The sequence below is a fragment of the Nannospalax galili genome, unplaced genomic scaffold (assembly GCF_000622305.1).
Source record: "Nannospalax galili isolate Female #2095 unplaced genomic scaffold, S.galili_v1.0 scaffold1408, whole genome shotgun sequence".
NCBI lineage: Eukaryota > Metazoa > Chordata > Mammalia > Rodentia > Spalacidae > Nannospalax > Nannospalax galili.
The window spans coordinates 15,720-39,194 of NW_008357131.1; the positions used below are offsets into that span (position 1 = coordinate 15,720).

A 23,475-nucleotide genomic window follows, 5' to 3' on the forward strand; every position below is an offset into this window, starting at 1 on the left:
AATTGTAAACTACTAGCTGCAAGTACATGCTTAGATTCGGAGCTGATAGGCAGTAGGGAGTAGTATTTGCAGGTTGTCATTGAGACAGGGTCTCCCTGTAGCCCCAGCTGTCCTGGAACTCACTATATAGACCAGGCTGGCCTTGAACTCACAGAGATCTGCCTGCTTCTGCCTCCCGAGTGCTGGGATTAAAGACGTGCGCCACCACACCCGGCCAGACATAATTATTCTAAGGCCTGATGTGGAGAACAATATTAAGTATAATGAAGCATAATGAGGAGAAAAGCGTCCAACAGCCTGTAGTGGGAGCTACACCGGCACTACCACCTAGAGTGTGCAGAGCTAAACAATTTCATTGCTTTTATTTTTAGGGAAAAGAAGTTTCTACTTCATGCACTGCAGAGAGATCAGTGGGCATGACACTAAGAGAAGCATCACCGTTCTCTTTGAGACAAGGTCTCATGTACTCCAGGCTGGCTTCGAACTTCTGATATTCCTGCCTCCACCTCAAGAGGTGTGGCACCATGCCCAGCTCCAATAGACCACTCTGGAACCTTGGCGAATCCAAACAGAAACACTCTGTAATCATGTATGTATGTATGTACGTGTGTGTGTGTGTGTGTGTGTGTGTGTGTGTATATATCGTCCCAAGTGCAAAAATAACTATCCCATCCCCGACCTTGTCTAATATGAAGGGCTACTGCTTCACCAATTCAACTTTATCCTCACTTGCTTCTTTTTTTTTTTCATTTTATTTTTTGGTGGTTTTGAGACAGGGTCTCCCTGTAGCCACAGTTGCCCTGGATATGCTATGGAGACCAGACTGGCCTCGAACTCACAGAGATCTCTGCCCGCCTCTGTTCTTCATGGTATACCTCCCTCCTTGCTAGGATACAATAAGCCCAATTTGTCCAACTACTGGGGCACTGAGGATAGTGTGACCTCCCAGGGGAACTGCACGATGCATCCAGGATTGAAGCTTTTGCCTACAAGAGACATGATCATGGTCCCAAAAAATGATATCTCCTGGGACACTGTAGCCTCTTTCCTTGTGTGGTACGAGGATCAACAAGGAAATTAACCACTCGCACACTGCTCAACATAGTCTGTCATAGTGAGTTATGACTGAAGTTTTGAGGCTTCCTGGCAGACTGGGCTTACCAGGCTATTTCTCCTCAGGAGCCAAAGGGAGTAAACTTCTGAAGGAAAAAGCCAGCAAGCTAAACTTCTCAAGAAGTAAAACGCCTTTAGTGAGGTGCACGCCTCCAGCTCCAACTCAGATATTCTTGACTAGAACACCCCAGGGGCACGTGGGAAAGCAGCCCCATGGGCTCTTATTACGGAGTATCTTGCTCACTAATCTGACTCCAGAAAAATGGCCCCAAATCCACTCTGCAAGTACCAGGGAACTCTCCGAATTGCTGAGGCAATCTGCAGAACAAGAATCCGAACCTCTTGGGTGACCGAGCGCTGAAAGTCGCACGCGGACCTCTAGACTGCTGGAGAGCAAGCGCCCGTCTCTGCTAGGCGAACTACAAGTCCCAGCATGCCCGGCGCCGGGGCGTCCTGGTAACTCGCGCCACACGAAGCACGCACGGTTGGTGTTTCTGCGCGCCTGCGCCAGGCGCAGGCGCACTTCCAACGTTTGGGAGGAGGGCGGGGTGTAGTTCCCTTTCGCTGATGCAAGAACCCAGCGCAGTGCTGTGAGAGCTGTTGGTGGAAGCGGCGTTGACTCCGAGATCCGAGGCTGACCTGTCTGACTTCCCCTCCGTGCCGAGCCCGCTCGAACCGCAGCCATGTCCGGGGACGAGGTGAGACCCCCGAGCCCGGAGCTGGTGCTAAGGACTGGGACAGGATGCCGAACCCGTGCGGGGAGGCGGACCTGCGGCCTAGCGGCCGCCATGTGCAATACCCTGGCCTAGGCGACCGGGAGCGGAGGGGCGGGCGAGGACTCTGGCTTCTCTGCTGGGGCCGCACCCAGCCCTCCTCGGCTACAACGTCGAGGCCAGCCTGCTGCCGCGACTGGCGTGTGGAAATGGTGGGCACTCGTTGAGTCGCCCTCGCAAAGGGTTCGAGTGCCCAGTTGGTTCCCCAGTTGAACCGGACCGGCGCCGCGATCCTGCACCCCCTTAAGCAGCTCGCTTCGCGGGGTGCTCGGAGCAACCGCGCTCGATTGCAGTTCCACTGGGGTGGAAACATCGTAGGCTGGGTTCTTAGGGCAGAGGTCCGGTCCCTGCTGTCCTAAGAAGGCGGGGGAGTGGGAGATGAAGACCGGAGGAAAAGATATTTTTTAATCTGGAGGAGGGACTACTCTGGCCGGAAACTTTCTCCTTTCACAGGCGAGGGGAGCAGGAAGGTCCGGCTGCGGAACTGACTGAACCTTTTTCTTCTGAGCGTGGACCTCATTTCTTCAAGGCCTCTTTTCCCTTTTCCAGATTTCGCCTAGCTCATAAAAAGTCAAATGACTTAAAATGAGAAATTGCCGGATCTAGAGCTCCCAACCCCCACCACACATACCAATAAAAGAGATAAATTTATAATTTACTTAGCATAGGGCCTCGGAGAGGAGGAAGAGGAACAGTTAATTCAAGGCTGTCTTCATAGTTTGACTTTTGAGGTAGAGACTGTCTAGAAATGGTTAGAATTTTCTCAACCAGTGAGAAAACTGATTCATGGTCGAAAACGGCAGGTAAATGTTTACAGAAAGTGGAGTATATTCACCAGTTTGGTTGGAGTGCATAGTGGCTAATTCATGAAGGACTTTGAAAACCAAGTTAAGGAATTTGAGGTTTATTCTGCAGGGACCTCCCAGTCTCATTTAATGTTCACAGTTCTGTAGAATAGCTTCTGTTAGGTCGTTTTAGAGGTGAGAAGAGTGAGGCTTCGAGTTGTATAAAGCCTACAGTCACATTGTGAGTGGCCAGTGTCATCCAGGATCTGTGCTGTGCTGCTTCCACCGAAGTTCAATTTGAAGGAGGTAGGTAGTTCGTGCTGGGAAGTTATGCTAGACCTTGCTCTCAGTTGTGTATCAGAACAATTCTGAGAGGAAATGTTTTTTCATCCTTGTTTTATATCTACTCATGTTACAGATTTTGTGTAACTTCTGACAAATAAGTACCTATGCAGTGCTGTGGTGAAGTGCTTATGGTGTAGTAAGAGATAAAAGATAACATCTGTAATGCGAGGTTGAAACTGCTGGTTGCCATAGGAAATAAAAATAAGGCCATCAACAGTGGTTTGGGGGTTTAGGGAGACCATTTTTGGTAATGGAATTAGAATTTGAGAGAAGCGAGATAATACATTACTGAAAGGTGAACAGGATTTTATCAGGCAGAGATGCTGGAACCAGCAATCAAACCAGCAGTAGTTTTGGAAGCCTAAGGTGTGCTGCTTAGCACTCAGACCTGTTAGTACAGCTTCATTTTATAGATAGGAAATTAGGGTTCGGGGAGGTTAGGTCATGTAGTAAGGTAATTGGAACTAGGATCCTAGACTTTGGCTTCAATCTCAGGTGGAATTTACTTGTAGAGGGAGGTATGAAGAATGGGATATGACTGGTTTATGTAGTGATGTTGACTAGGTAAGTGTTCTGAGACAAACCCTTAACTTCTGACTACAAACTTGTAAGGACCAAATGAAAATTTGTGAAGTAACTCATAAATTTCAAGGGATTTTCCAGAATGGGTTATTCTAATTGGTAACCAGGATAGAGAATGAGGCACCACCTAAAACACAGGGTTTTTTAAAACTGGCATATTGACATATGATGGACAGAAAGTGTACACATTTCTTTGTAAACCTGATAAGCCCCAAACTCTCTAGGTCATAACCCTTTTTAACCTAGTTGAACCATTACCCTTTTTTTTAAAAAAAAATTATTTTATGCATCTGAGTGCACCCGTGTCGTCCAATGCCGTGGAGGTCAGAAGAGGGCTTCCGGTTCCCCTGGAACTGGAGTTAAGGACAGTTTGTAGCTTCCATTTGGGTGCTGGGAATCGAACCCAGATCCTCTGTGAGAGCAGTCAGCACTCTTAACTGCTGACCCATCTCTCCAGCCCTGAACCATTACCTTTTTAAAAAGTATTTTAGGGGGAGCCGGGCCTGGTGATACACCTTTAATCCCAGCCCTTGGAAGGCCGAGGCAGGCAGATCTCAGAATTTAAGGCCAGGTTGGGCTACATAACAAGTTTGAGGCCAGCTGGGACTATAGGAAGACCCTGTCTCAAAAAAGACCCCCCCCCCCAAAAAAAAACAGTATCATGGGGGCTGGAGAGATGATTCAGCCATTAGGAGCACTGTCTACTCTTGCCGTTTCCAGCACCCATGTGGTGGCTACAAAGGTGTGGAACTCCAGTTTCAGGAGATCCAGTGCCCTCTTCTGACTTCCAAGGGCATTGTACTTATATATATGCAGACAAAAACACTCACACACATAAAAATAAATTTTAAAATCTTTAAGTAAAAAAGTATCATAGAAATTTGTGTACTCTTTATTAAGTAAAAACATCCCCTAATGTGTAGGCATTCAGAATTTTTTTTTTAGACTATTTTAAAGCTTTATTTTGAGACAAAGTCATGCTTTATACCCGGGTTGAGCTCAAACTTGCCACCCTGTTTAGACACTTCTCAGCAGCACTATCAGTGTCTTGAGACTTGCTTACTACTAGGTCTTATTCACAAGATGTTACAACATTGGATTTTTCACATAAATCTAGTTAGATATTTTTGCAAAAGTAGTTTTTAAAAAAATTCTGATTGTAGCCTGGAGTGGTGATCCATACATTTAATCCCAGCACTGGGAGGCAGATCTCTGCCAACCAGGGCTACATAGTGAGACCTTATTTTAAAAAAAAAGATAAGAGAGCTGCCTATGTAGCTTGGTGGTAGAATGCTTGCCTAGTGAGTGTAAGGCCCTAGTCCTCAATATCCTAAAAACAAAATAAGAACAGCTTAAATGGTTTCTTAGTTTTTCATAGATACATTGTCAGCAACTGTTTGCTTCTCAAATCCAAACTAGTCTCTCAAAACATTTGGAATGTAGTCAACTGCTAATTTGAAAGACATGAAATTTTTTTTGTTTTTTTAAGATGGGTTCAATTCCCAGCACCCACATGGCATTAACAACAGCCCTAACTCAAGTTCCAGGGGCTCTGACACTCTTTTCTATAGTTTAGGAAGTTTCAATGACAGGAATTAGTTGTTGGCTTTGGAACTAACTCCCTCCATGGTCATTGCATAACACGGGTGCACTTACACACATGCAGACAATACACATAGATATAAAATAAAAATAATAAAATATTTTTTTAAAAAAAGATAGTTGTGATGCTTATAATCCTAGTACTTCAAAGGTGGAGGCAGAAGGATCAGGAGTTCAAGCCCAAACTCAGCTAGAGGCCAGCCTAAGCTGCACAAGACCCTCTCAGATCATAAGAACAAAGAAAAAGCGACTAGTAGAGCTGGGAAATTGAGACTTGAAAAAAATGCAATGAATAGATTATAAGCCCTGCCAGGACATTTATGGTACCTAGAGTTGTATCTGTTCCTGTGCTAAGTCTTACTTCAAGAACATGAGTGAGCTGTAGTGACCTCCCTTTGACTGATCTCATGTAGGCTATTGGCCGGTAGCAAGTCAGCACTGGGGACTTACTCTTGGTTCTTCTGTCTTAGAAGGGATACCCTCTAAGTTCCCCAGCTAACAATCTTCAGATTTACTGCATTTCAAATTTGCTCATTTGCACAATTGGAGAGAATAACTTTGAAATGATGCTTTATGAAAATTTCCTTTTAACAGTTTCATGTTATGGCTGGAAAATTATATCACCCATAGTTTAGGAAGTTCCAATGACAGAAATTAGATGTTGATTTTGGAACTCTAGAGCACTGTAAGTTTTTGTTGAAATCAGATACCTGATTGTCCCAGTAACTTTGTCATGATTGGATATAGTTACCTCCACTACAGGTGAGGCATAGACGAGCCCATGTGTATGTTAACGTCAGAGACTGAAGAGATGGCTCAGTGATTAAGAGCACTTACTGCTCTTGCAGATAACCTGGGTTCAGTTCCCAACACCCATGTCTGGCGTCTCACAACTGCCTGTAACTCCAGCTCCAGGAACATAGACATACAGTAGCAGAAAGAAATATACGCACAAATAAAAATAAATCTTAAAAAATAGTTAATATGCCAGGTGAGGTGGTGCACACCTTTAGTCCCAGCATTTGGGAGGCAGAGGCAGGTGGATCTCTGTGATTTGTTGCCAGCCTGATCTACCTAGTGAGTTCCAGGCTAGCTGGGGCTACAGGGAGACCCTGCCTCAAAAAGACCCCCCCCCCAAAAAAAAAAAGTTCATAGGTTCAAGGCCTATACTGTGAATTTAAGCATGGTAGGAAACAAAAATACTTGCGACTTGAGTCCATTTCTGTTGACTGAAGACTTTGTTCCTTCTGCACTAGCAAGTATATATCCTGTATATTTAATAATTTCAGGGATCGGTGCAAACAGCCTGAAAGTTAAAAATTTATTTTTCACTTATTCTACAGAGGCATTTAGATGAAAATAATAGAGAGCATTTCATAACAAAAGCAGTAAAAGTTTCCATGGAAGTTTCTCTTGCTCATTAAAGGCTAATATTAATCAACTTCAGGATAAAATTTTTTTAGAATACCCTTTGAAAATGTCATTCATGTATATAATGTGTCTTGATTATATCCATCCCAATGTGTCTCCCCCAAACATCCCCCTACCAGATAATTTTTTAAAAATCAGATCAAATCCTGCCCCATGTGTTCCTTTGCTAATAAACCCTATTTTGATGGAGTTAAAAAAAAAAAAAAAATCAGATCAAATCTGACATTTCCTGGTGTTAGCTATTCCAGATACAATTTCGTAGACATATGTACTGTATGCCCTTATTTTAAAGAAATAATTTATTAAGGCCTTTTAATGACTTACTTTATGTGTAAGAGTGTTTTGCTTGCATGTATGTAAATTTACCTGTGTTGCACAGTGCCCGTAGAGGTCCAAAGAGGGTGTTGAGTCCCCTGGAACTGGGATTATAGATAGAAGGTTGTTAGCTGCCATGTGGGTCCTGGGAACTGAACCTATGTCCTGCAAAAGCAGCCAGTGTTCTTACCTGCTGAACTAGCTCTCCAACCCCAAATAAAATGTTTATCATCTTCCTAGGCATTGGCTTTCTTACCCATAAATGGGGGGTACATCATGGGTTGTTGCTAAGGTCCCTACCCTAAATTTCATGATTCATTCAGAATGTCTAGACTTACTCATGAAAGTAAAAGTGAAATTTTTGTAGCTTATGGTACCTTACAAATTAAAAGTCATGGTGAGACACTCCTCCATGTTTAATACTATAAAGTAAGTTGGATGGACTTCTTCATAAATTCCTTTTGGGGTTTTGTTTTTAAATTTTTATCCTGTGTTATGAATGCTGCAGTGTGCACATCTGGAGGTCAGAGAGCAGCTTATAGGAGTCTGTTCTCTTCTTTCCACCATGTGGGCCCCAAGGGACTGAACTCAGGTCATCAAGGCTCAGCAGTGGGTGCTTTTACCTGCTGAGCCATCTTACCAGCCCTCTTTTTGGCATTTTAGCATATCAAGCATGCTTTTAAGAGTGTGCTGTTTTGCAATAAAGCATATTTGGAATGTGAGCATCATTAAAAATAATCACTTGGTCCTTTTAAAATTATCTTTTAAACAGATGATTTTTGATCCCACTATGAGCAAGAAAAAGAAGAAGAAGAAGAAGCCTTTTATGTTAGATGAAGAAGGTGATACCCAGATGGAAGAAACGCAGCCCTCAGAAACAAAAGAAGTTGAGCCAGAACCAACTGAGGACAAAGATGTGGAAGCTGATGAAGAAGACAGTAGGAAAAAAGGTGAGGAGTTGTGTCCGTTACAGTTGGCTATAGAAGCCTTGGTTCTCCAGTGGTTTAGATTTTGTGCACTCAGTGACCCTCAGCCTGATAAGGCTCTTCTGTTGAAGCCAAGGCCATTAGCAGTCTGTGTGCCTCTGGGCCTTGGCAGATTTCTGATAGGTTTGTTGCAGGAAAATTCCCACTGAATTCACAACTTTGTTCTATAGTTAATTTTCCAGTCTAACCTGCCAGGTCCTGTTTGCAGCTTTAATGGTAGTTGTATTTGGGTGTTGTGGAAATAGGAGCAAGACAGACAATTTTTATCAAGTTTAAAAGTGTGTATAAAAGATTACAGTTGCCAGGCGTGGTGGCGCACGCCTTTAATCCCAGCACTTGGGAGGCAGATCTCTGAGTTTGAGGCCAGCCTGGTCTACATAGTGAGTTCCAGGCCAGCTGGTGCTACAGGAAGACTCTGTCTCAAAAAGACCAAAAAAAAAAAAAAAAAATTGCAATTAGGACTGGAGAGATGGCTCAGCAGTTAAGAGCACTGACTGCTCTTGCAAAGGACCCAGGTTTGATTCCCAGCACCCACATGGCAGATTGTCCCTGACTCCAGTTCCAGGGGATCCAACACCCTCTTCTGACCTCCGCAGGCATTTGCAGGACATGGGTGCACTTAAACACATGCAAGCAATATACTCATACACATAAAAAATAAAAATAAAATTTTTAAAAGGAGATTAATGTTACAGCCTAAATGTCCTGGGTTATGCACCAGCTTTCGATTTTTCATTCATGTCAATGCCCTAATACAGATGCAGTCTGACTACTAGAGATAAATTATTCAGTATATATAATTTATATCAAATATAAGACTGCTGGGCTAGAGAAAACTTTTTAGCAAATGCTGTTGTAGTAAGATAAATTCATGGAGAAATCCTAAAATATTAGAAAACTACCTTTATGTTTTGTTTTCAGACTGAGTCTTGTATAGTCCAGGCTGTCCTGAACTATCCATACAGCCAAGGATGACTTTTAAGTTCCTGGTCTCTCTGCCTCCCAAGTTCTGGGATAACAGGCGTGTACCACTACAGCCTCCTACAAATGGAAATCTTAAATAGAACTTAATATTGCTCATTAATGGCAGATACAATTTCATAGACATGTACTGTGTACCATTATTTTAATGAAATAATTTATTAAGGCCTTTTAATGATTGAATCAATAAAATATCAAGCTTGGGTACTAGAGCCTAGTTGAACAAGGATAATCTTAGTATCTAGAAAGGAAATAGACAAGCAGATTAGCAGTAATTACTCTGTTGGGGTGAACAAAATGTATTGTCCAAGCACCCTGAGGACACTAACTCATTTAATAGGCAGTGAAAGTAACTTCTAGCCAAGGTCTGTGAGATAAAAGAAAGCTATGTGAGAAGGTCCATGGGAAGACTTGGAGGTAGAGACCTTACAGAAACTGCACTAGAAGTCAGGAAAGGTTTACAGGGCTGGAGCCCAGGGATTAAGGGATAGGATTTGGGTAGAGATGGCGGGGTTTGTGAAGAGATACAATTTCAAGAGTCTAGGAAATTGAGTCAGAGAGCTTTGACTTGCCTTGGAAACAACAGGGCATTAGATGGTCAGATTATGGAATTTAATATTTTCAGCCTGGGCCCCAACCTGATTTTTCTAGAAAGCTTTGAGTTGACTTGTTAGTTTCTTCTGAACCATAAGTTTGGTGGTTGTGGAAGGGGGTTGGCATAACTTAATTTGATGCCTTGCTTTCTGCTAGTTGCTGTTAACAATTGGAAATTGTAATCTCCTTTTAGATGCTTCTGATGATCTCGATGACTTGAACTTCTTTAATCAAAAGAAAAAGAAGAAAAAAACAAAAAAGATATTTGATATTGATGAAGCTGAAGAAGGTGTAAAGGTAGTATTGCTTTCTTGTTGAAGGTAAAATTGGAACTCTTGAAAGGTTGCCAGTAGCTGTCTCCCTTGTTTCATTGCTTAGTAGCTTTGTATTTGTTGTTCAGCATTTAGCCACTACTTACTGTGAAGCTAATTTTCTTAGAATGTATCTGACTAGGTAGTTCAACATTGCAGTTGGTGGAATTTAAGTCTTACATACTGTATTGTATGTCGTTACTGTGGTCTCACGAAGTGCTCTGTCCTTTGTATACTGAAATTGTTTGATCAAGGAAAAGTGTTTCTGTAACTGAGAAGTTTTGAGGAATATTAGTTTCTCCTGTTAAACTTGCAAGTAGTAGCAAAGAACAAGCCCCAGGCTGGTGTTGATAGCTGATGACAGTGTACTCTATAGGCAAACTAGACTTCTCAGGCCCAGTCTAGGAAGTGTTCTGATGAATATTTATAGGGACTATGATTGTCTCCTACTGGATTGATTTCTAATATAAAAAACTCAAAATTCATTGACTAGAATGTAGAAATGTGGATAAGAGGGTACCATGGGTGAAGAGTAGCTGAAAATCTGTTCCTGCCTTAGGGCTACCATTTTTTTTAACTTTTTTTTTTTTTTAATTTTATTTTTATTTTATGTGTATGCGTGTATTGCCTGCTTGTAGGTAAGTGCACCCGTGTTGCACAATGCCAGCGGAGGTCAGAAGAAGCTGTCCGGATTCCCTGGGACTGGAGTTTTAGACAGTTCTTAGCTGCCATGTGGGTGTTGGAATTTGAACCTGGGTCTTCTGCAAGAACAACCAGTGTTCTTAACCCCTAACCATCTCTCCAGCCCTTTAGGGCTACCATTTTTAAAGAAGACTTGGAACTGGCAAGATCACTCAGTGGGTAAATTGCCTGCTGAGCAAGCATGAAGACTTGAGTTTGGATCCCCAGTACCCATGTAAAAGCCTTCCTGGCAGCATGAATCTATAACTCTGGCATTAGGGGATGAAGTCAAGCAGATCACCCGGGCTTGCTGACAGTTACTCCAGCTAATCTGAGCTTCAGGTTCAGTTAGAGACCCCATACCAATAAAAATAATGTGGAGAAGCAGTTGAGGAAGGCATACTGGAGTCAACCTCTGACTACCACACATGAACATGGGCAAGTGTACACAGACAGATGCTATGCAGAAAACACTTTAGCAGAGCCCACAAATTTATTTATAAAATTGAGCACATAGCAATTTGTGTGTATGTATGAATATATATGTATGTATACAAAGAGCATGAATAAACACATACCAAGGGTCCTGTTTTGTACTATCTACTGAAATGCTTTCTTTGGTAGGTAATTTGCTCAAACTCAAATAAGTGAAATGTATTCTACATGTGGTAGGAAATTTCTACAGTAATCTATTTGGAAACAAGGTCTTCATTTTTATGACAGTCCATTCAGCAAATTGTATTGGAGACTACAGTGAGTCAAAGTCAAGCTCAAATTGCTGGGACCCTGAAATGAGTAAGATTTTTTTCCCCTGGTGGTTTTATTTTTTTTTCTAGAGGTAATATCAGGGATACTTTAGAATGAGGTAATTTTACCTAAATTCATTTTGTTCTCTCCCTGTTGAAGGATTTTTGTTGTTGTTGTTGTTTTGTTTTGTTTTCCTCTCCCTGTTGCTGTAGGAGAATTGAGAAAGAATATATAGGGTTTGATATCCTGTAACAAGGCTAGCTGTCAACAGTATGCTTACCAAGTCTTGGTTAGCATGGCTTTGATGTTTGATTCTTCGAGTAGCTTTTGTCCTGAGGAGTCATTGATAATTTCCATTTCTATTAAATGCTTTGATACTTTATTTTCTCTGCTTCTGAAGTTACATCCTAAAAGGATATTACGATTATCTTGGTTATCCAGCAAGGTGTGGCTATCAGCTTGAAACTGAAGTATACTTGAGGTCTTCAGTTACTACTCTGCACCTGAATTTTCTGATCATTGCAGAATTTTTGAACAACCTTGAAAAACACTCTTGCTCTCCTGCTTTTGCTCTGTCTTGGCCTCAGTTTAGAGTTGACCTTACTAGAATAATGAGTGTGGGACTGCAAACTCATTGGTGTGTGCTTGCTTAAATTTAGTATTCTAAGTTTCTTGTTTACTGTCATTGCAAAGACTAGGTCAGTATCTGGTTTCCTATTTGTAAGGTATCTAATACTGTAGTCTGATTAATGTGGCAAATATTTCTGAAATTAACTATAGGTATCACAATGTAGGCATTATGATTTTAGGCACACAAAAAAATGCAGTTGTTGGCGTGTTCATAATATATTAAGGATAGGGGGCTGGATAAGCGGTGAGAAGAGCAAGAAATTAGAAGACTGGAAACTGGGTCTGGCTCTCTGATCTTTGTGGTGTTTATGATTCATCTCTAGGACTTAATATGTCTTGTTTACATCGAAGTCTATAGCAAATAACCTTGGGGTCAAGCTGTATCTGTCTGCGTGTTCATCATGTGACCCTGATTTCCATGAGTTCTGTTGTTCCCACTTTTATGAAGTCATCTATTGAAATGATGCCCAAAAACCTCTTCACAGTCCAGTGCCAGGTTGATATGATATAATAAAATATTTGGTCTTTATCTCTGCTTCCTTACATTCAGATCCTAAAAATCCTGGCAGTCTTCAAAGTAATTCATGTCTTGGTAATGAGAGGACTTATGTCTAGATAGCTTCTTAGGGCGATTAGTCACCAGGCCATAATTAGAGAGGTTGGAGCTTTAAGTGACCCCTGCTGTCTCTGAAATGGAAGTGTCACCAGTGGCCAGGTAATTTAACTGGTCTTGCCTTCATAAATGAAATCCTCATGGAGTTCAAAGAGCTTCCAGGTTGGTGACCTCATGGAAGTGCTGATAGGATGGTATGTGTAGACAGCTCCCTTCTGACATCCTCTCAGCTATCTGGTCCACATAGCTTGTCCTATATATTACTTCCATTTGGTTATTCGCAAGGTGATCCTTTATAGTAAACTTGTAATAGTAAAGGAAAGCACTTTGCTGAGTGCTGTGAGTTGTTTCATCAAATTACTGAACGGGGTGGGAGAATCTTTGAATTTGTAGCTTGGCACAAGTGTAGATGACTTGCAGACGTAATTCTTGCTGCTGGTGCCTGAAGTGAGAACTCTTAAACTATGAAGGTGAATTGGGGGGGGGGTCTTTTATTTATTTATTTATTTAATTTGTCTTTTTGAGACAGGGTCTCCCTGTAGCCTGAGTTGTCCTGGAACTCACTATGTACACCAGGCTGGCCTTGAACTCAACAGAGATCCACCTGCCTCTGCCTCCCAAGTGCTGGGACTACAGGCGTGCGCCACCATGCCCGGCTTAATATTTTATTTTTTAGGCAGGGTCTCCCTATAGCCCCAGAGCTAGCCTGGAACTTGCTGTGGAGACCAGACTGGCCTTGACCTTACAGAGCTTCACCCTCGAAGTTGAGTTTTTAGATGTAGAAATCTGATTAATTACTCCAGGTAATCAGTATTAGAATTGAATTAGATGACACCTAATTTTTATTGGAGATTTGGAGAATTGTGCAAAAAATAATCATGTGTTTGGCAGCAGGAAAACCTGTTGACTGTATCAGGTTCACTTAGAAACTTAAAGGGAAAGAAAAATAAATAACATGTAGAAATGCAATGAAATTCATTACCTTGCAAATAATTTTTAAAGCAAAAATTTTATTAAGGTATAACTCACCATACAGTTTATCCATTTAAAGTATATGGTTTTTAGCATATTCTTAGTTGTATAGCCATCATCAATTTAGAATATTGATATCACCTTGAGAACAAAACCCATAATCATTAATGGTCACTCTCTATTTCTTCATTTACCCCCAACCTAAGGCCTAAATAATTGCTAATCTACCGTCTCTGTAAATTTACCAATTCTGGACATTTACTATAAATAAAATCATACCAGGCCTGGAGAGATGGCTCAGCAGTTAAGAGTCCTGACTGCTCTTGCAGAGACCCAGGTTCCATTCCCAGCACCCACATGGTGGCTAACAAACATCCATAACTCCAGTTCTAGGAGACTGGGGTGCCTTCTTGGGCCTCTGTGGACATTGCATTAACTGGTACACATACATGCAGGCAGAACCCTCACATGTAAAATAAGAATAAATGTTAAACAATTAAAATCATGCAGTGTGGTATGGGGGAACTTAAAGTACTCGTGAGCCTAGTTCCAGCTGAATATGGTCAATCAGAAAACTGCCGGACGTGGTGGTGCACACCTTCAATCCTGGCACTAGGAGGCAGAGGCAGGTCGATCTCTGAGTTCAAGGCCAGCTGGGGCTACAGGGAACCCCTTCTCTAAAAGACTCCTTCCTCCCCCCACCAAGAAAATATTAAAGTTTCTCAAGTGATTCTGATAGTAACCTGATGTAGAAATGCAGAGAACAGTAACAGGATCCTAAGACTGAAGAACAAAAAGGAAGAGCTAAAGAAAGGGGAATAAGCCTACAAAATTCTCTTGAGGAATTCATAGTTTAAGTATTTGGCAAAGAGTCAGCCATTTTGGCTTACTTGTGAGAAGCATTTCTTATCTATAACTTTAGCTTTGAATAAGTGAAAATGTTTCTAAAATGATACTGCTAGTGTCTTTAAAAAAATTGATCTAGTATCAAAATACTGAGACAATCTCAATTTCTTAGGATCTTAAGATTGAAAGTGATGCTCAAGAGCCAGCTGAACCAGAGGATGACCTTGATATCATGCTTGGTAATAAGAAGAAGAAAAAGAAGAATGTCAAATTCCCAGATGAAGATGAAATACTAGAAAAAGATGAAGGTAATACAGGAACTCAGCATCTTGTGAAGTTATATAAGCCTTTGACCTGAGTCTCCTTTGCTAGGGTTGAGGAGCTTTTAAAACGTTTTTTCCTGTACCATATTTCCAGTGCATGATAATGAAAACTGAAAAGAAATGGTGTCTGAATTGATGGTAGACAAAAAGGCTCATAGGGCCATATAAAAGCATAATAAAAACCATATGAAATTCATTCTGATTCAGACTTGGAAATTATTATAATTGAATTTTAAATAGTGTTTAAATTAGTTTTCTTCATTTGTAAATGCTAAAGAGTTTGGAAATTTTTAACATTTAAACAGATGGGTTTTTATAGATGTAGTTTCTGGAGGACCTCAAAACAGTTGGACTCTTTTCCCTCTAAATACATAATACATTATTTTGTCTTATGTTAGGCATTTCACTGTGTTATGACAGTCTCTATTAAAAGTCAGCATTAAGGTGGATCTCTTTGAGTTCAAGGCCAGCCTGGTCTCCGTATTGAAGCCAGGCCAGCTGTGACTACAGGGAGACCCTGTCTCAAAAAGACCAAAAAAAAAAAGTCTGTATTAAGTCATAACATCCTAGTATGTAAAGGAAAGGGAGCTTGTTTGTGGTCCCTTTGTGCTTGAGGCTTCACCATAAAAGGGAAGGCCAGTATCTGAAGTTTTCATTTCTCTAGATCTTCACTCTCTCCCTCATTGTAGCAGAGCCCACACCACTCATTCTTACTCTTTGTTATCTGTAGCTTTAGAAGATGAAGACAGCAAAAAAGATGATGGTATTTCATTCAGTAACCAGACAGGACCTGCCTGGGCAGGCTCAGAAAGAGACTATACATATGAGGAGGTAAGACAAATTCTGTTTTGATAAGGAGCTATGGCTACTATTCATTTGCATTTAAAGAAAAGCAAGGTATATGTCACCCTGAATTGGAAGAGCCATTGAGATACAGATTGATGGTGAAACAGATACCAGTAGATCACGCAGCCAGTAGATAGCAACCTGTGGGGCAGCCTGCATAGAATGTGGCTGTCATTGTGATAGTCACACTGTCTTCATGTAGTTTTCTGGATTTGGGAACAGCTGGAGCCCTCTGGGAATTGGGTTTTGCTGGCAAGTGTCTAGTTTTGGGGCAGGGTAGTCTGGAGTTTGCTTTCTCAGTCTTTCCCATGTGTCATAATACTTTCCCATAAAGTCAACAGATTAGTGGGCGTTTGTTTATTAACTCTTAACAAGAAATAGCTGAGCATCCATAAAGGCCCAGATCTTGATTGGTGATATGTTGTCCTCTAGGAATTCCCAGAACATACAGAGATATGTACATTCAGTAAAAGTAGAATAATTTGGGGCTGGAGAGATAGCTCAGTGGTTAAAAACACTGATTGTTCATGCAGAAGACCCAGGTTCAAATCCCAGCACCCACGTGGCAGCTAACAACTGTCCATAACCCCAGTCCCAGGGGATCCGATAGCCCCCTTCTGACCTCTGCGGGCATTGCACGACACAGGTGCACTTACCTACATGAAGGCATACACATAAAATAAAAATAATAAAAATTTTTTTTTAAAGTAGAGTAATTTTATTAAAGCAAAGTGACTCAAATGGAAACGTCTTCTGTTATTACTAAGAATGTGCTTAAATATCACTCTTGCCTTATAGCTACTGAATCGAGTATTCAACATCATGAGAGAAAAGAATCCAGATATGGTTGCTGGAGAGAAAAGAAAGTTTGTTATGAAACCTCCCCAAGTTGTCCGAGTAGGAACCAAGAAAACTTCCTTTGTCAATTTTACAGATATATGTAAACTGTAAGTTGGTTAATGGAGAGCCTTCATTCCAAATACCAGATTCTCTATGGAGGGTAAAGAATGTTAAATGTCCTTAGTGCAGTCTTTATTATAGGTAGAAAAAAATGCAGAGAGTATAAGGGTTTAAGTTTAAGGGAATTTACAGTTCATGTGTTAATTCTTAGAGCCTATTTTATCTTGGCATCCAAAGATGAGAAAAGTCACTACAGACCAATAAGATTAGCTCCTAACCACATAGCATAAAGAGAGAGGAAGCTGGATATGACTCTCAGACAGGAGTTAGGAGCCTAAGCCAGCAGAAAGCTCTAGGAAAGTAGCTAAATTTGTCATGCCTCCTCCTTGGGTACTTGTCAGAACCCAGTTGATATTTCTATGTTCTTAATCAGCACTACCATATCCTATGCCAGTGTCACCCCCAAGTTACTGCCTAGGCCTGGCTTTTTTTGGAGTTGTTCAGCTGTGCCCTTTAGCTGGCATGTTCTTTCCATCTATTTGCTTTAACCTGTTTGGTTTTCATTTTCATCACTTACAGCATTACTCAAGGTATTTTACTTTTTTGCTGATGACAGCAGTAGTATATGTTCATGAGAAAGAAATTCAAAAAATAAGACATAGTAAAGAGAATTTAAAAAATCATCTCTTCAGTCCACTAGTAAGAGGTAGATAATTGTAGTTTAATACATTCATGTTTAGCCAATTTAATGCACATTTTTAGATAAATGGGTATCAACTGATTTTTCTTTTTTAATATTTTACTTTTTTTTTTTTGGTCTTTTTGAGACAGGGTCTCCCTGTAGCCCCAGCTGTCCTGTATGTAGACCAGGCTGGCCTTGAACTCACAGAGATCCGCCTGCCCCTTGCCTCCCAAGTGCTGGGATTAAAGGCCTGGCCTATTTTACTTATTTTATGAGTCTTAGGCCTGCATAGCACCCATGTCATGCAGTGCCCACAAGGTCAGAAGAGGGTGTCAGAATCTAAGGAACTGGAATTACAGAGAGTTGTTAGCTGTCATGTGGGTGCGGGAATCGAACCCAGGTCCTCTGCAAGAGTAGCCAGTGCTCTTAACAGCTGAGCCATCTCTCCAGCCCCATCATACTGATTTTTAACCTAGTTTCTTAATTTTTTATGAAGACAAAGTTTCAAGGAACAAAGATTTTCGGGGAACATCTTTAGATCTGTATTAAAGTTAGCACAGAAAGTTAGGTATGTGAGAGCATATCCCAGTACTCAATAGTAGTATCTGCCAAGGTTTTAAACAGAAAATACAGAGGGGCTGAGTAGATTTATTTTAACAAATAAGGAAATATATAGGGATTAACATGACCGTTATCACCTAGGTTTTATATAAATTGACCTCTGGACACATGTGCTTCAGATCTTCTACTTTAAAAAGAAAGTTTAATCAAGGCCATCTTTGCAAAACTATTTTTTTGTCCCCTTCCCAGGAAGATGGTTCTTTTGCTTCCATGCTTTTAGATATTTACCTGTGTGTGTGTTCAGAAACAGCATGTAGTAGTAGTTCATAAGTGCTGAACTATAAATATGTGGTAACACAGTATATACCTTTTGCTGCTTATTTTTGAGATAGACACTCACTAGCTTGGGCTGGCCTTGAACTCAAAGTTGATCCTCAATTCCTCAGCCTCCTGAGTGCTGGGATTATAGTTGTGTGCTAAAATGCGTGGTTTTCATATATATATGTATATATATATATATATAGAGAGAGAGAGAGAGAGAGAGAGAGAGTGTGTGTGTGTGTATCTCCTTATCTCAGTGTTTAAATGAGCTGTGCACTGAGAGTCTCCTAATAGCTGAGTAATCACAGATTGAAATAGTGGACAGGGTGGCTTTTTAGGATCTCAATGAAATATTAAGTATTTTATTTTCTTTTTAGATTACATCGTCAACCCAAGCATCTCCTTGCATTTTTATTGGCAGAATTGGGTACAAGGTAAGAAACTGTGACAGAAAAGGTACCACTGAACATTTCATAAGAACCTCCTCTAATAAAATACATCACATACTCGGGAAAAAAAATGCTTTTTTCATCTGATTACAAGAGGAACTTTTAAGGCCAGAGGGAGAGATTGGTTCCCCAGGAGTAGAGAATATGAAGCAAATAGAGGTTTTCAGAGGGATTCATATTCTCAGGTCAGAGCTTTTTTTTCTTAATTAGTAACTGGTAGAAGTGGTAAGAGGCTTTTATGCTTATAAGTTGATGACTGGCACAGGAGAGACCACTGAAACCAGAATCCAAGATTAACTACCAACTTTACTGTCTGCAGGCCTCACCTATTGAAAGCCCTGAGCTGGTTCAACCCCCTTCAGGAAGGCCAGAATCTCATGAAGCTAAACAGATGCCTTTGACTGTTAAAACTGTAGGAAGCCAAGTGTGACACCTAACATTGATTACCTGAGGTGTGCCAAGTGCTACTTGGGGTACCATTTCAAATAGTTCATGAATAGAAAATAACATTCTTTTCCTTGGATTTGAAAACAGGCTGAGTGAAATTGTAGGTCAAATGGCTAGTGGCAGTCAAAATGCACGCTCAAGCCTTCCTACCTCTGGACTTTGAACTCTTTTAAGAAGCTTAATATTTGTCTGAACTCAAGTACAGAGATAATTAAGGTGTTTGTTCTGTTTATCCTACTCTCTTAAATATTATATGAGTGTGTTGCCTGCATGTATGTAAGTGCACCCATGTTGTGCAATGCCTGTGGAAGTTAGAAGGAGGTGTCAAATGCCCCTGGAACTGGAGTTAGGGACCATTGTTAACCACCATGTGGGTGCTGGGAATTGAACCTGGGTCCTCTGCAAGGGCAGCCTGTGCTCTTAACCACTGAGTCATCCCTCCAGCTTCTCTTATTCTCTTAAAACTCAGATTGTTAAGGAGTAATCTACATGACCATGGTGGATATGTTAACTGTTGTAGAGTTGTGGTTTTTAAATACGAATTTGTTAGTCATTGTTTAAGCATAAATTAATAAAGGAATGAAAGCTGGCAGTATTTTTTGTACTTCTCACAATAATCTACAGTTTTTGTAGAGGTGGGATAAGTTCTAACAAGTTGTGACCAGTGAATTTAGGCTTACTGGGTTAAGTATTTCAGAGTTGTTGGGAAAATTCCCTTTTGGGGGCGGTTGGTGATAGTCTCCCTGTAGTCTGAGCTGGAACTAACTTGCTGTGTAGACCAGACTGGCCTTGATCTCTCAGAGATCCAAGTGCTGGGCTTGAAGGTGTTTACCACCATGCCTAGTTTGTGATTTATAATTTTTAACAAATGATAATGTCTAGCAAAAAGCTTTGCTTTCCTAAGTGTTTGTCAACAGCTTCTAATCCAGAAGTTCAGCATTAAGTTTATCGTTACTGACAGTTTATGTGTTCACATATTAAAATTAATGTCTGTCATAACAATTGATTTAGTATGTTTTCACCTAGACCATTGTTCATTTCTGAATCAAAATGCTTGACGCTTGTTTTTTAAAAAAATTTATTTTGTGATGGGTCTTGCTCTGAACTCTTAGGCTCAACTAGTGATTCTCCCATCTCAGCCACCTAAGGAACTGGGTTTACTGGTTCATGCCACTGTATCTGGCTTATATTCATTTGCTTATATGTGTTTTGAGGCAAGGTCTCACAGGCATATGTAACACTTAATATAGTTCTCTCATGTTCTTTGCATTCAGTAAAATTTTGTTACTCTTTGTTAGTTAAATGGGCAGTCAGACCCACTTAAGGGGCCAGTTTGTTTTAGACTTAAAATCCAATTATAAATTGCATTGTTGTTACTGGAGATACAGTTTGTTGAATTGGATTTAATGTTAGGGAATATATGTAATGAGGCATCATCTACTGAATTAAAAATAATTTTGAGGCATACCTCAATTTGGTGCATACCTGTAGTCCCATCACTTGGAAGGCTGAGGCAGGAGGAACGAGAGCTCAAGGCCAGCTTGGGACACACAAGATCCTGTCTCAAGAAGAATAAAAATAAATAGAAATAAAATTTGGGGAGCCAGATGGTACAGCACACTAGAAATTATCGTATACTATTGAATGTATTTTCAGTTCATTAAATATAAAGGTGCTAGAATTTAGTTCCTTTAAAAAGAAAAACAAATTAACAAAAATAATGGGAATGTTTTTATTTTCTTTCCTAGTGGTTCTATAGATGGAAATAACCAACTTGTAATCAAAGGAAGATTCCAACAGAAACAGATAGAAAATGTCTTGAGAAGATATATCAGTAAGTGTATAGTTGAATTTTAGTGCACCATCGTGAAAGGCTCTCCTTAGGCTGCAGTATTTAGGGGAGAGCCATTTGTGATGAGCCCGGGAAAGCTAGCCTTAAAAAAGATGAGGGGGGATGGAAAGCCTGGCTCATCCGGCCTCTGCTGGTTGATTCTGGGGCTAATGGCCAAGTCAAAGAAACCTGCCTCTGATTTTTGGCCTGGCCTGCCTCAGCCCCCTTTTATTACCTAATCATTTAAAATTAGGGTGCCATGCCTATTCCCACCTATGGCAGAAGTGTACCAAGAATGGTCATCTGCCCAGCTTCCCTTTATCCTGGGACATTTGAAGACCTTTTCAACCTGTGTTTCATGCTGAAAGTGTTACAGCAGACAACTTGTATTTTCTTATCCCTGGATTAGCTACATTTATCTAAGTTTCCCCAGTCTGGATGCCCAGGTATTGTGTTCTCTGAGCTTCAACTTATGAAGTAGATGTACTTCTGTGGGCAAGCAGGAACCTCTGCCTCACTATGGCTACCAGATAATGCTGTGCATTGCTTTTCCTGCAGAGGAATACGTCACTTGTCACACATGCCGATCACCGGATACAATCCTGCAGAAGGACACCCGACTCTATTTCTTACAGTGTGAAACTTGTCATTCTCGATGCTCTGTTGCCAGTATCAAAACTGGCTTCCAAGCTGTCACGGGCAAGCGAGCACAGCTCCGTGCCAAAGCTAACTAATTTGCTAATCACCATTGATTTTCCATATGTGTGGTGGAGATTGACTGGACAGGTTTACCATCAGAGTGGATATACCATTGTGTTAAAACCAGATAGCAAGCTGCCAAGTTCTTGCTGAGTGGGTGAGTGATCTGAAGACCTTGCAAGATGCCGATGCTCAAGCTGCTGACATACTCGTTCCCTACTTTAACAACTGTCAGAAACATGATGGGGTAAGGAGGTGCTTTTTTAAAACGTTCATAGACTTCTGTAAAATGCAAGATAAATTAAAGTTATTATAACAGTGATTCTTCCAATTTGATTTGTCCTTCAGTTTTTTCTATAAAAAAGTATTGAATTTGGCCAAAAAAAAAAATGGTGCCTGAGTTCTGGGAGTTCCCTTTGTCCTCAGAAGCTGGATTGTTGGCAACCACTTGAGCCAGACAGCCATTTTCCTTTTCAGCATTTCTTGAGGCACATGGCTAGAATAGGCATACCTTTCCATGAGAGAGTGGTTGGAACAACATAAGGTTTGGGGCAACCACCTGTTTCGGTGTCCAGGGATTGACTGTAGGTTTGAATTCTTACCTTTTCTGGATTGTTGCTACTACCTCACTGCCAAGTCCTCCTTTCTCTCATGTGACAACTAAAGCTTCAGCTATTGTCCCATGAGAGAAAACAAGGTGCTAGGTATCCTTGGGATCCTAAAATAGGATGTATATCTTATAACTGGCACTATAATGCTAGCAGTGTGGTATGTGCGGTGCAGAGAAGTCTTCTGAGAGTCTGTATGGTGGCACGTAGGAAAGCTTCTCTTACCTGACCCGTGTTCAAGGTCAGTAAAAGTCCCACCACAAATGCTTTTCTGTTTTCAACTAACTTGAATGGGACTGAGAAACTGAGATGCTACTGCTTGTGTGATGTTTCTGGCCCCTTCAGTTCTGCCTCCTAAGGACTTAGCTGGAAGGGCATTCTTCATTGGTGCACAGAGGAGATAACCATCTTGTGGGTCTATGCTGTGATTTGCCTTACTTGCGTCTGCCAGGATCAGGTCATGCATGGTGCTCCTCACTTTCCTATTACCAGACTGTTAATACTAGTAGGTGACCAGGAGTCCTAATGTCTTAGTTATGTTGTTTTTAATCACTGTGACCCTGAATTTTCAAGTACAGGCCAAGTGTTATCAAATCCCTTGGCTGAGAGGTGGTAGAGGGAGCTTTCCCTCAAGCCACTGTCATCAGGAGACAGGCCGTAGATTGACCTGCCACCAGTGCTGTGGTGAACACAACTGCTGTTAATGACTGCAATTTCCTTTTTTCCCTTTCTTTTTTTGGGGGGGGATACCTTTGCCCACAATTCCCATTGTTGGATATTACTATGTGAATAAAGGAAGGATCAGTGCCTCTTGTGTAATTAGTGCTCCATTGCTTTTGTGTACTGTATGTATGTGTTGTCCAGTTCTTTTGGTGGGCTCCCTTACAGGAAGGCACGGGACACTTTGATAACAGGTGGGCAATTTGGTAGTGACTTTTACCACATTTCGACTTTGTTCTTAAAGCAGAATCTTGGATTTTCCCTGCCCTTGGAAGATATTCCAGTTTAGATACTGTTTGGTTAGAATGGAACAACTGTACTGGAAATGGTAGGCTGCACCAGATGCTGTACACAGTAGTATCAGCCTCTGACATCTCTACCTCTCACCAACTTCACTTCAGTTGGAAAGACCTTGCTTTGGAATGACAAAAGCAATAGAGGGATCTTTGTTTTCAGGGCAGTTTTGCTTTGTTTTTATGGCATTTCTATAAAAAAAGTGCTACAGAGATCACAAACCTCCTTCAGCCGCCAGAGTACGGGGATTACAGATGTATACTGTCACTCCTAGCTAACACAGGGCTTCTGATCTACTGTGACAAGAGAACCAGACCATTTTCATTTCAAAATGTCTTAGGAAAAGTTAAGGACTGTCCCTAAGTGCGCAAACAAAAAAAAAGGGGGGGGGGCTTTATGGTGAAGCAAACTTTGAGAATAAGCAGGTTTCATAACTGCCTAAGGGAGAGGTGAGTCTGCTGACTCCAGAACCCTCATTGTTAGCTAC

At 41.1% G+C, this 23,475-nt stretch overlaps 1 protein-coding gene across 1 annotated transcript; it reads left to right on the top strand.

Moving 5' to 3' along the window:
• Window positions 1-1,609: 1,609 nt before the first annotated feature.
• Eif2s2 (eukaryotic translation initiation factor 2 subunit beta) lies at window positions 1,610-21,756 on the top strand. The gene is made up of 9 exons (XM_008855049.3): window positions 1,610-1,811; window positions 7,719-7,896; window positions 9,701-9,804; window positions 14,480-14,615; window positions 15,361-15,461; window positions 16,275-16,423; window positions 18,318-18,374; window positions 20,585-20,670; window positions 21,226-21,756. Exons 1-9 carry the CDS (start codon window positions 1,797-1,799, stop codon window positions 21,399-21,401), a joined length of 1,002 nt encoding a protein of 333 aa, XP_008853271.1. The 5' UTR covers window positions 1,610-1,796; the 3' UTR covers window positions 21,402-21,756.
• Window positions 21,757-23,475: the final 1,719 nt, after the last annotated feature.